The sequence below is a fragment of the Cololabis saira genome, chromosome 12 (assembly GCF_033807715.1).
Source record: "Cololabis saira isolate AMF1-May2022 chromosome 12, fColSai1.1, whole genome shotgun sequence".
Taxonomy (NCBI): Eukaryota; Metazoa; Chordata; class Actinopteri; order Beloniformes; family Belonidae; genus Cololabis; species Cololabis saira.
The window spans coordinates 13,120,077-13,133,555 of record NC_084598.1 but is presented as its reverse complement, the minus strand read 5'-3'; the positions used below and the strand labels follow the sequence as shown (position 1 = coordinate 13,133,555).

The 13,479-nt window shown below is 49.5% G+C and overlaps 1 protein-coding gene across 3 annotated transcripts in view; it reads left to right on the top strand.

Moving 5' to 3' along the window:
• The window catches only part of prkcz (protein kinase C, zeta), a 102,667-nt gene extending 89,765 nt beyond the window's left edge, over positions 1-12,902 (top strand). For all 3 annotated transcript variants that reach the window (XM_061735582.1, XM_061735584.1, XM_061735583.1), the window contains 2 exons: positions 1,925-2,040; positions 9,186-12,902. In XM_061735582.1, the coding sequence (XP_061591566.1) occupies positions 1,925-2,040; positions 9,186-9,273 (204 nt within the window). In that variant the 3' untranslated portion in view covers positions 9,274-12,902. The remainder of the gene's footprint in view (positions 1-1,924; positions 2,041-9,185) is intronic.
• The last annotated feature ends 577 nt before the right edge of the window (positions 12,903-13,479 follow it).

Sequence of the window (13,479 nt, the reverse complement as noted above, 5' to 3'; positions counted from 1 at the left end):
AGAGGGACTTGTTTGTGTTGGTCGGTCGAGGCTTTTCTCAGAAAGCACTTTGAAGCAATGGCGCTAATGAAGTACAGAGAAGCACATCCAGGAGCTCTGTGAGGAAGTCAAAAACATCCCGTGTTGATCAGAGCCGGCTTCACTGGGAGCGCTGGAACGGAAATCAACGAAAACATTCTCAAAACTGACTCCAAAGCGTCTCTACCAATGGAGTTGGTTTTCTCTAGGATCTTTCCAGGGACCCAGAACATGACCCTCGAGCAATTATTACATACACATAACATAAACAATGGCAGGTAAAAACTCAAGAAACCTTGAGGAGAACCTGGCTCATAAGGGGGGCCCTCCTGCTGAAGAGCAGCTGGGCAGAGCAGGAAAAGAGAAAACAGATGGAGAGAATTAAGAATGAAGGGGAGGGGGTCAGCAGGATGACATACAGCAGGAAACATCCACACAGACAGGTGGAAGACGCAGTGGGATGATCAGAGGGGGGACTGCAGGTCAGCACGCAGCTCCTGAAGCTCTGACCTGCAAACATGCCAATAGCAGCATATCTACAACGAAGCTATGCTTGAGACTAACTATTATAGTCTTGTTCTACAGCTGCAGCTACGACTACTGACTAACACACTAGAGTTTACGCTAACTAGAGGTTAGTGTAACTAACTATAACTAGAGGTATAATAGGGTCAGTGCGCACGTTTCCACTCTGTAAACAACAGCATTTGCTGCAGCTGTGTGTAATGTGGACCATACCGCCGCGCTGGGACGACGGTCACATGCTGTAAATAAGGCGCTTGTTTTGGAAACATGTTGGTTCCCCCTGAGAAACAAAGCAATCAGATCAAGAACATTCAGTTTCTCTGCATCGCTGAGGAACCCTCTTCTCGTAAAACAAAAAATGGCAGCACAGCTAACGACACTACAGCCGAGCAACCCGCAGGACTTGTGCGGGGGGACGAGGAGGCTTGGGGTGATGAGGGGGGATGATCTGGGCCTTGGTCACATGACCAGCAGCCTCACACCGCCAGATGTGCGTCCATCAGTCCGCAGCAGGACGCTTACCCTTACATGCAGATGTTGAAATAATGGGGAGTGTTTACTTGTTTTTTGTTCAATGCCTAATTCACCAGGAAGTAGTCGGGGTTCTCTGATCCAAACCTGTGTACCGGCGCCGCCTCTGTTTTCACCGTGTTCTCGGAAAATGTCCTCAGTGAACATCTGAACAGGACGGGGGGCTGACGGGAAACCATGGAAACGCATGAGACGGAGTCGCTCCAGGCTGATTAAAATCCAAGAATCCATTTGACTAGAACTGATCTGAAGGAGGCTGTATTTGGGGTTCACACAGAAACGGGCTCTGAAATGGTTTCATGACCCAGGGGGGGGTCTCTGTGGGATCTCAGGGACACATTTTACCTGTTTGAGCTCAAGTTTCTGCCACAAACGCCGTTCTGGGCTTCAGGAGGAACTGTTCGGTCGTCTCTTTGTAGAAGTTCATTGTAGTTTCTTTAATAAACTTGATCCAGTTTAATTGAGAAGGCGTTGAGAGAAAGCTGCTGCAGCGTTTCAGGCCGCTGCAGCGGCGGCTGCAGGATCAAGCAGCTCCCGGCTGTGCAGACACGTCCTCCTCCCTCTGGTTTGCATCTCCGTGCTTTAATATTGCAACAGGACGATAACCTCGCAGAAGCACCTGAGGGCCGAGGGCGGCGGACGGAGTCATCCCCCGTCATGGCCTCGCACCCTCCAAGAATGCAACATGAAAGCCTTTCACACCTCGCAGCTTCAGACGATGAATAAATGTGATCAGTGATCAGTTTGATGCCTCGCAGATTTGTTTTCCCGTCTCGGCCTCTCGGTCTCTTCTTGTGAGTGAAACCCGTTCCCACGCCTAACTCAGTCTGATTTGTTTGTCTTGTCCTAGCTGGAAAAGAAAGAGATGACGCCGCCCTTCAAACCACAAATCTCCGACGAGTACGGCCTGGAGAACTTCGACACGCAGTTTACTAATGAACCGGTGCAGCTAACTCCAGATGACGAGTAAGTACAGCTCTCACCTCCCGCCGCTGGTTCTCAGCACTTCTTCCTGCGTGTCCCGGTCAGGTGAACCCGCCGCTCACATGACCAGGATGTCACTACCGAAGTCACACAGCTCTTAAAACTCTCTGTCTTTCCCGCACAGAGATTATCTGACGGTGAAGCAGGTTTTGCCCAGAGACGGGTCCAGATTACTTCCTGGTGCGTGGAAGTGAAACCCGGGTGTCAGTGTCTATTTAAACACTGCACAAATGCAGAAATGTGCCATTTCTCATCCACTTCTCTGCACAGTTGTCATGAAGAAGCTAAACTAGCTGCTGTTAGCAGTGAGGTCTCAGTAACGTTTATCCTGAACCCCCATCATGCACCTGGAGGTGTGGGAGGAGAAAAGGAAATGTTTTGAGTCAGAAGGATGGACACGTCCTGCGTCCTGTGTCTGCAGCCTCTTCCTCTCTTCGCTGAGTGTTGTGCACCCACCCACCGATAAAAGCATCCAGCTTCATAGATGTTACACCAAAGAAACGCATCATAATAGCAAAGAGCATAAGTATTTAGCTTGAGACTGAAACTGGCGCGTCATCCGGCTGCTCGGAGCCACGAGGCCTGAACCGATCTGACGGGTCCAGATGTGTTCAGCCGGTCCTCGCTAAAAGATGTTACCAGGCTTTTGTTTTATTAAAAGCCGTGCTGGATGGATTATTGGGGCTCCAGTTTCTAGTCCTCCTGCAGAGCGTTTGTTGGACAGAGTTTACGCTACAGAGCTACCGTTCAGAGATGGATGCAGCAGGGATTAAACACGCCACGCTCCTCTTCAGAAGAGAGGAGTGGCGGCGTGCAGTCATCGGACTTCTCTGTTTGCACGTGGCCGTAACTTCACTGCACAGAGACGCAGGTGTAAAAACAACATCCACCTGTTATTTTGGGAGGAGGGTGCAGCAGAAACCCCGGATTCAGTTCCAGGGGTTTAAAACTCACTGAACAAAATCTCTGCTGCAGAGTTTGTGTCAGCCGGCGTCGGCGTGCACTGCAAGATAAACAGACGTCTTTGTTGTCTAAATGCATCGTGTGGAGGTTTTAACGAGGCGCGTGCGGCGTGACGTGGACGAGCCGAGAGAGCGAGTCCGGCGGAGTTGGATCACGTTGTCTCTGTAACGGCGTTCTCAGCGGATCCTGGATCACTGAATCCGCCCCTCTCCACAAAGGCCTTGTGAGGTCTTAAAAAGCCTCGTATCTCATTGAACATTGCTCCTTTCCTCACGGAGACGTAACATGACTAGTTGTGACTGAAAGTGGAGATTTAGAGTCTCTGATTGTTGTGATTGAAGCTCCCTCCGTGCAGCAGAGCCGGCAGCGTCCAGACATTTGAAACAAACCAGGTCAGGTGACCAGGACAGATGTTTTCCCGGTTTCACGCTGATGATCTTGAGTTAAGTTACTCAGCAGCAGGAGCTCGACTCTGCTTTCCTGCCAAACGCCAACTTATCTGGACGACGGTCTGAGCTTCGGTGTCAGGCGCTGTTGCACAATCTGACGGATGCTTTTCTGAATGAGAGACAGTACGGGAAGGCGCTGACGGTGCACGTGGCCATCAGCAGCGTCTTTCTCCAGTCACCACGGCCTGATGTTCATGGGTTCATGTGCTACCGCTGTCCTCCCACGATGGCACGTGGACATATTTGAAGAAAGAAACCCTGCATCCCTCCCTCGCCCCTCCAGTCGCTCTTCTCTGGAACCGGGGTTCAGATCGACTCTGGAGAATAATAAAAGCGTCTGTAGACGGCGTCAGCAGCAGCGATCCCGCCTGCACCGCTCTGACTGGCCTTATTAAACAGCCGTCACCATCTGGCGCCATGACAGGCGTATCGGCGTAGCGACCGCTGAAGGTGAAGGTGCCGAGTTTCGCAGCGATTTCGTGAGCCTCCGGCTCATTAGGGGCTGTGGGGGCTGTGGGGGGGGCTCTGAGCTCTTCTCTTCTCATTTGTGATGGGAGTCTTGTGGGGAGGCAGTGGTAGGAGAAGCGGTGATGGCGGTGGGCGGGGGGGGGGGATGAGAGCGGGAGCGAGGTGGGGAGCACACTGTCAGTTCAGTGGTGGAGGCATCAGCTTGGCATCAAACGCCGTGGCACATCAAAAGAAGATGTGAGCCATCGTGAACCCACAGCCGAAGCAAAAGTACATCCATTGTGGGTGTAAACACCATCATACCCCCCCCCCCCCCCCCCCCCCACCCTCCACCTTCAATTTCCAGCAAACTGGACCTATCTTCGGGCCATCCCCTTCATCTTTCCTGTCTGTCTGCGCTCTTGTTGCCTCATACAGACAGAGAGAGGCTGAAAGACGCTCGTCTCCCCATCCTTTCTCTTCCTCCGTTACCACGGAGAGGGGCTGACGTCGCCCGCCCCCGCTAGGAGGGGCTGATGCAAAACAGCTCTTCAGTCTCCCCTTCTCTCCCACTCGTGATGAGCTTGGCACGAGAAGAAAGAGAAGTGAAGCTCTGTCAGGAGAGAGAAGGGTGCACCGTCCGTGGTAGAGATTTACACTGCAACATTAGAGGCTCCAATGGCTGGGGGCCATCGCCAACATGGAGGGGGGGGTTCAGGTTTTATACGCCAGTTCTGCTCAACAATGGCAGCCTCAGTCTCTCTTCATAGTTTATAGTTTATTTGAGTTGTACAATGCTGCTCGAGTCAGCTAAACGAACCTGTTGCTCTTGGTTTTATGTCGTTTTTTTTTGTTCCCACATTGTTGAAGTTTGGACTCCAGATTGTTTAGAAGTTGCTTTATAACCTTTCCGAGACTCGTGGGCAACAACGGTCGCTTATCTGGGACCATGGCTGATGTCTTTCCTCTTTGGCATGGTGTGGAGTCGCCCCCGAACGCTTCTGTAAACACTATGCTGATGATGAAGTAGGTTTCATTAGCGGCGTCTGGCTGCTCTCCCTCGCAGCTCCCGCTGAGGCCGAGTCTTCCCAGGCTGGGAGCGTAACGTCATGTGTTGTTGTTCAACTTCAGCGTGTTTTCACCTCGTTTTATGACCCGAGCACCGAGATGATTCTCTGTAATATTTCCTGGTACATAAAATTTCCACGGAGGGTGTCGAGCCAGTTTCTCTTTGAATCTCGTCTCCTGTTGCAAGTTCTTGCTCAACTGCTGACGTCACGTCGCTCCCAGACCGCGGCCCGCGCCCGCCCGGCCCTACATGTGTCCTCGGATCAACCGTGCTGCCGCCACCGCCGCACACTCGCTAAACCTTTAAAATATTCACACTTTTAAGTGTTGACTTCCATAATCCCGCGGCTCTCTGCCTCATCTCTCCGTCCTTCCCTCCCTCCTCCGTTCCCTCCTCGTCTTCCTGCATCTGGTAATGTTTTCAGATGATCCCACTCTGGAAAAAAGAGGAGAAGAAAAAGGCAGCATTTATATTGGTTGAACACACTGTTTGTTTTGGTCATCTCCCAAACCTCCCCACCCCTCCACCTCCCTACCTCCCTCCCTCCCTCCGTCTCTCCTCTGCCTGCCCGAAACAGAACAACGGCGTTTTCTAACTGCGACCGTCCTCCCGTCGCCTGACCCACTCCCACGGCGAGAGTCCTTCACACGAGATCAGACGCGGGGAAAACATTTGCTTCATCAATATTCCAGTGAGCGCGCTCTAAAAGGAGGACATTGTAGCGCTCGGCTCACTTGTCCCGGTGCTCCGCGTGGGTGGGATCGGCAACCTGTTGGACACCGCCGGTGGCCCCTCCAGTTAGACTCCCGCCCACCTGGTGGACCGGGGGAGCCCACCTTTTGTTGTGCCTTCAAAGCCCCCGCTCGGCGTCTGCGGGGAGGAGGCCTCTCAGCCGCTCCCAGCGAGAGGCCTCCGGCTCGGGCTCCGCTCACACACAGATGAGTAAACAGCCTGTTGCTGCAGCAGAAGAAAGCAGCCGTGTTGCTAAGGGAGTGCATTTATCTTAACCCGTCCCTCTTCAAGCCCTGTTTCTGCAGTTCCACTCCATTTGCTGGTGATTATAGTTGTTAATAAAAGCAGCGTACTCAGGAAAACGAGAGGAATCCGTGCAAGTTCCTCCACTGATTAGTGCACGCCGTGCCCCCCCCCCCCTCCTTGTCTCTTTTGGCACGGTGCGCTTCATAATGCACGTTTCCTACATGACTGCTAGCAGGGAAGGAGCCTCCGGCTGATGTGTAGCTGCAGGATAACAGCTGCAGCAGCTGCAGACAAACGTACTGCAGGTTTTTGCACACGTATATTTCAAGGTGGTGACCTGAGTCATTCTTGAATCTTGTTGCATGAATTATCATCAACCAACAAAGGTGGAAAGAGGCAAAAAGTCACGGCAACTCGTGCTGCATGCGCAGGTATCACAGCTGAAGTCTGTCAGCAGGGAACTCGGCTGACAGTTTAATATCTTGGAGCACCGACGCTCCTTCACAGAAATGCCTGCAGTACTGCAGCAGCTCTGAACTCTTACTGTAGATTCACACCGAAAGCGTCAAAAAGGAGCTGCGGTCGCTCAGGACGCCTGCATTGCACTGCTTGCTCATGCCTGTCGACGCCTGCAGTCGGCGGGGATTTCAAGCTGCACTGAACTAGAGGACTAGGATAAAGTGTATATAACCTACATATAAATACAGTATGTATGTATGTATGTATGTGTATGTGTGTGTATATATGTATGTATATATATATATATATATATATATATATATATATGTATATATATATATATATGTATATATATATATGTATATATATATGTATATATATATATATATATATATATATATATATATATATATGTATGTATATATGTATATATATATATATATATATATATATGTATGTATATATATATATATATATATATATATAATATAGCTGCACATCTTCAGTTTCCTCTTTCACCATGGATCGCACTTTGGGAAGCCAAAATTTTTATTCTAGCGTTATTTCCACATAGATAAGAGTGAGTTTGATGCTCCTTAACAAGGTTGGTCCCGGTGAAGCTGCAGTCTGTTTGCGGTGAACACTGACACACTGGATTTGGTCATCTTGTTTAAACCATGTTTTGTGATTAATAAGCACGTTTTTTTTTTTTTAAATATTTTGCGTTGGATCGATGTAACAAATAAAATTGTTCGGACCATCCAGCTCCTCAACCATCAGTTACGTGTTTCACATGAACAGCGTTCAGGTAAAAACGGCAGTCAAATCAGCTAAAATGTCAGTTGTCTGGATGAAATATATTAATTCCTGATAAAATAAGTTTGTTAGTGCACAGCTCTGCTCCTGTACGCATGTGAATGAGTGTACGTTTGTGTGAACATGAAAGTAGAATCTGCATTGAGGCTTCTCGCTTCGGGAATCCCAGTCTGTGATTGGACGCTGCCTCGGCGTCGCCGCTGTTCATTTGCATAAAGTTGAGATTCTCTCAACTTCAAATTGATGCTCTGGACGCCCCCAACGCCTCCGACGCCTCTCCCAGTGAGCTTTCATAGACAATGAATTGCAGCTGGACGCCCGTGATGCTTTTGGTGTGAAAGCACGGTTACCGCCCTGCTGCAGCCACGCACGCCGTTCAGACCTTCATTTACGCTCCATCACAGGCCCACGGCTTCACACCTGGAGTTAAAACGTGTGCACAAGTGCATCTTGAGTGATCGAGTCTGACCTTCCTGCTCTATAAACACACACTCATCATTTTTAAATCCCAAGGACGGCAGCTAGAAATAAATACATATGCAGGCCTGCTACAAACCTGAAGAAGAAAGCTGATGACAACGAACTCTGTTGCTGCTGTTGGCTAAACCATTTTCACAACACTATTTTAGGGCTAATTTATCAATCACCGAGGGCGTCGACATTCAGTTTCTATGTAAACAACTTATCAAGGACGTTCACCAGGTTGTCTCTTGTGCACCAAGTGGGTGGAGCCTGTGGGTGACTCCCCCTTTACGGGGTTGGGGTCATTGTGCGGAAGGAAACTCCGCAGCTTTGAGCGTCTCTGTCGCCCGCATGCGCTAATCCGTTCTCCCTCTTTTACACAAACGGGCTTCACTTCCTGTCCGTCTCCACCGTAGTCCATCACTCATGTCACGTGAAACATCACCTCTACACTTCAGTTAGAGGACAGCGTGAAGTCTGAACGCCACAGAAATCTGCTGAATGAAAGTAGCCGGGGACAGAAGGAGACATTTTCCCCCCCGTCTCTCACTTTTTGATACATTTTTGCAACATTTGGCGGCATGTCATTAATTTGATAAACTTACCGTATTTTCCGCAATATAAGGCGCAGCTAAAAGCCTTTAATTTTCTCAAAAACCGGCAGTGCGCCTTATATATGGGCATTACGGTAATTTCTGTTACTGTAGTCAGGGGGATTGTGGGTACTGTAGTTGGTGTCGCCGAAGTAACTTCACCAAAACCATCAGGAATCGTCACAGACGTTCAAGACAACAGCAGCGACGCTGACTCGCATTATGGCGACTGTGACGAGACGGAGCCGGGACCATTGGATGCTGCACTCGCTCAGCTGTTCTATTCCGACACGGAAGATGATTTCCAGGGATTCGGTGATGGGGAATGAGTTGGTAAAGTTCCCCTCAGCGTTTGTTTTGGGAGTTCAGAAATATTTTGTTAATAAAGTTTGACTTACAGTATTTTTCTTCTTGTTTTTTTTATTTCCTGTAGTGCAGCTCCATCAGGTAGATAGGTAACTCGACCCCTGCCACTATAGTACGGTATCTTACCGTATATTCATGCACCTTATATATGAAGAGGGTATTAAAAGAGGCCATTTATTGAATGTGCACTTTATAATACGATGCGCCTTATAGTGTGGGATATATGGTGTGCGGATGTGGTGCTGTGATTGACTATCTGTCACCATCTTGTCCGTTCTACGCCCAATTTGACAGTCCAAGTTGACAGCAGCAGGTGCTGGTACTGGTGAGGGTACGCTCCTCGGCGGGCGACACCCCCACATCTTCTGTAGGCTGAAGTACAACGATCACTACAGAAACCGGTTCAACTTGAGCTGCTTTTTCTAGTCAAACACTCATCGGACAGAACTCCATCCTGTATGCGTGTTGTGCTGCGGGTTTGTGCCGGGACGCCTCTGACTCTCCTCTCAATCTGCTTCTCCGCAGGGACGTCATCAAGAGGATAGACCAGTCAGAGTTCGAGGGATTTGAATACATCAACCCCCTGCTGCTATCCACAGAAGAGTCTGTATGAAGGAGAGGCCAACTTCCTCCTTCGCCCACCTACTGTCTGTCCAAGCTGCCGTCTCGGCCAAAAACAACACTCATGAGCCAACTGTGGAAGGCGAGGAGGATGGAAGAGTCCAGGACGACGAGGAGGAGCGACTCACCCTCTGGACTGGTCATCCAGGCCAAGCAAACAGAGGAGGGGGAGGCTTTCCTCCCGGGGGGGTTCCCATCGTTTCGTTTGGGGTACCGGACTCTTCTTTCTTGTGTTGAAGGTGGAAACAAAGACACTGGACTACAAGAACATTCCCCGTCATTACTTTTTCTTTTCTTCCTTCTGCTCGTCTCCCTTTTCTCTTCAGAATGTCCATCCTCGCGTCGACAGCACGGCCAACTCCGTCATCTCACAACAGAAACGTTTCATTTTGTGCCTGCCATCATGAACACATCTGAGACCGCCTCGTGTCCCTGGATGACTGACAGTTCTGCTCAAGAACTCGAACTGATTTTACGTGCACTTTTTTGTCAATTTGTTTGTTTTTCTATCCTGTAGGTGGGCCGCTGCCTCACATGAAATAAGAATGTACAATGACAAAGGAAAAAAAGTAAGTTATTGTGTATTATAATGTAGGTTGTGAATCCAAAATTGATGATGCCTTTTTAAATCGATGCAAATGGCACATTTTCATCAGTATCCACAAACCTTTGTTTTTATTATATTTTATGATTTTCACAGACAAAAAGGAGGGAACGCTAACTGGGAAATTACTTTTTATTTAAGAAGTGCCTCAAAGATCAAATTAATTAAGTCTCTGATTGCACTTATCCCTCTCTGGACGTTCTTCATCCATCATGGCTTCAGGAGCTGATGACTCCTGACGTAACCTCTGTGTTTGGAGCTCAGACATCCATCCTGACACACAAGTCCTTTTGTTTTTAGTGAATTGATTAAAATAATGTGCGAATGATTATTTATGATTGTCTATAGATTCAGAAGAGATTCAAACCACCATCAGGAACGACAGGAACTTGTGGCAAAACGCTGCAAGGTAAAACTTGACATGTAGATACTGTAGTAATGACTGTGTCTGACTTGCTAAGTTTCCCACGGCCAAATGGGAGCCGCACAGCCGGGGACACAGCTGTACGAAGGCCACAACAGACTCACTGCCAGTCGCAGGCGGGCAGCTTTAACATCATCAACATTAGGCTGGAAAACCAAGCATTCCTTCAGCTCCAGCTTCCACGGTGAGTACAGGCTTGCTGGCCGAGCTCAGGTTCCTCCACACCAGCTGCACTGGGTGCTCATCTGTGGCCCTCCAACATCTGCAACATCTGCAAACCTCCAACATCTGTGGCCCTCCAACATCTGCAACATCTGTAGCCCTGAAACATCTGCAGCCCTCCCAACCCTGAAAAATCTGCAACATCTGCAACCCTCCAACATCTGCAGCCTTCCAACATCTGCAACATCTGCAGCCCTCCAAACCTCCAACATCTGCAGCCCTCCCAACATCTGCAGCCCTCCAACATCTGTAGCCCTGAAACATCTGCAGCCCTCCCAACCCTGAAACATCTGCAACATGTGCAGCCCTCCCAACCCTCCAACATCTGCAGCCTTCCAACATCTGCAACATCTGCAGCCCTCCAAACCTCCAACATCTGCAGCCCTCCAACATCTGCAGCCCTCCAAACCTCCAACATCTGCAGCCCTCCAACATCTGCAGCCCTCCAAACCTCCAACATCTGCAGCCCTCCAAACCTCCAACATCTGCAGCCCTCCAACATCTGCAGCCCTCCAAACCTCCAACATCTGCAGCCCTCCAAACCTCCAACATCTGCAGCCCTCCAACATCTGCAGCCCTCCAAACCTCCAACATCTGCAGCCCTCCAACATCTGCAGTCCTCCAAACCTCCAACATCTGCAGCCCTCCAACATCTGCAGCCCTCCCAACATCTGCAGCCCTCCAAACCTCCATCTGCAACATCTGTAGCCATCCGACATCTGCAGCCCTCCAACATCTGCAGCATCTGCAGCCCTCCAAAATGCTGTGATCTTTCCTTCGTGCTGCTTCTGTCTCGTTTCATTGATCTCTGCACAAAAGCTGGTTTTACCTGCCGCGGCTGCCGCTCCGTGCTGCTTGGAGTCACGAGCTTTGTTGTGGAAGTCGAAGCGAACACGTTCAAATAGATCGATTTGTTAATGCTGTTAGTAAGTCCATGTGGGCAGATCTGAGTACGTACGGATCCAACTACATCTGCTGTACACGGGCCTTACGGGCCACGATACTGTCAGGACAAAGACAGGCTGAAACCAAAATGTATCAGTTGTGCCAACATGTAAAAAGACCAGATTAAATTAGAGTGGGCATCTGGCTCCCAGAACCGTCTCTGGTACCATGCACTATTTCTGGCCCCAGGAAGCATCTCTGGTACCAGGTAGATCAGGTGAATGAGGCCCCTGATTCCCATCTGGACCTCTGCCGGAGGAGCTTCAGCATAAGGACTTTGCTTTAAGACAGAGCCGCTGCCAGAACGCTGAGCCCTCAGTCCCTGAACCACATGTCCAGGAGCTTTAGCGGAGGTCAACGTCCAGAGGACTTGAGACGGAGCTGGAAACGAGTTGCTGCACATGCTCTTCTGCTGTTGCAGGCTGCACACCAAAAGTCCCGGGGACTCTGAGCCAGTGCAGTTTAGCCGCAGGTTCCTGCAGAGGAAACGCAGCCATCAGGAGCGGGAACGTCCTCGTCTCTGGGGGAAGTTAGTGGTGGAAACGCAGCTTTAGCCTTGTGTTTTGTTACATATCCTGATCTGAACTTGGGTCTAATATCATGTTTCCATTTTCAGTATGCCACTTCTTTTTTTTTTTTTAACTTATTCCTATTTTTACTGAAGTTGAGTGCAGGTTACATGCAGGTACTGAACAGTTTCAGATGGGGATGTCATACAACCAGGAACTTTAAAGGTCTTTTATACTACGAGCACAATTCACAGCAACCCTGAGTTTAGTTAGACGGTTCTGATCAGCAGGTTGTTGTGACCTCTGACATCACGCAGCGTAAACCCAGGCGGGATTCGTCCGAACACCGGTCATCAGTCCCAAAGAGTCCCCAAGCTGCTGCTGCAGGAACCGGAGCCTAAAGCCGGTCCAAGTCCATATACTGCCACCTTCACCGAACTGTGAGCGACACGTCCGGAACCAACAGTTGGAGCCCAGAGGACGAGCAGATCTGGAGTCCCGTTGATCTGCTGCGTCTTCCACAGACGTTCATGACGAGACAGATGTCTGAGATGACCTGACGGTTTCAGTCAGCTGATCCCGAGCCGCAGGGTCTCCACGGGCAGAGATGTGAAGCAGTTCGTACTCGCAGCAGCACCTTCCCCAACTTCTCTGCTGAAAATACGTTTTATTTTGGACGCTACATTAAAACCACACGGGACATCTTTTTCTTGAGGGACCAATGGATGAACTGCGAGTCCTTGAATCCACATAACCGACCACCGAAGCCTGTTCCAGCATCGAAAGAACGGATGAACTCAGACCCTGACTTTGTTTTGTTTTTTTGTTTTTTAATGCCAGTTAGTTTTGCTCAGTTTTGCTTCACCACATCGTTGTAAATATGTGTAATTATTAAAAATGATACTGGTTTTCCGTGAGCTGGCTCGTTGTTTGTTGCACGTCTGCCGCCGGTGTTGCAGGAGCTCCGGTTCCCTGCATGGCGTCACGCAGCAGCGGCTCGGATCTTCATCCGGTCGAGTTCACGCACCAGTCCAGATGCTAACGAGCCTCCCGTCTTCTTTCCTTGACGCAAACACCACCGACTTCAACTGTTTATTAGATTATTTATAAACCTGCAGCTTCAGCCGGTTACGAGCTCCTTACCAACCAGTGAATTAATGAAGGCCGTGACGCAGACGCTCTGTTTACTGCCGTTTGAGGAAACTGATGACGGTCGGCATCTTTGCTGCACAGATGGAGTGAGAGCTGGAAGATTTTTACTGGAGAAAACTGCAACCAGCTGCACTTAGAAACTGAGGAACAATAGACGTCTACTAAAAAGCAAACATTTGTTCAGATTCCTGTCAGGATTTATGCAATTTAATATCCGTATTAAGTGTGTATGTTAGTTGTTGCTCCTCGCTCTTCATCCTGTGACAACGGTAGCCAAAAAGGACAACAAAACCTGCCTCCAGATGTTCCTCCACGTGTCTGCGGTAAAGTGGGTTGCAGTCA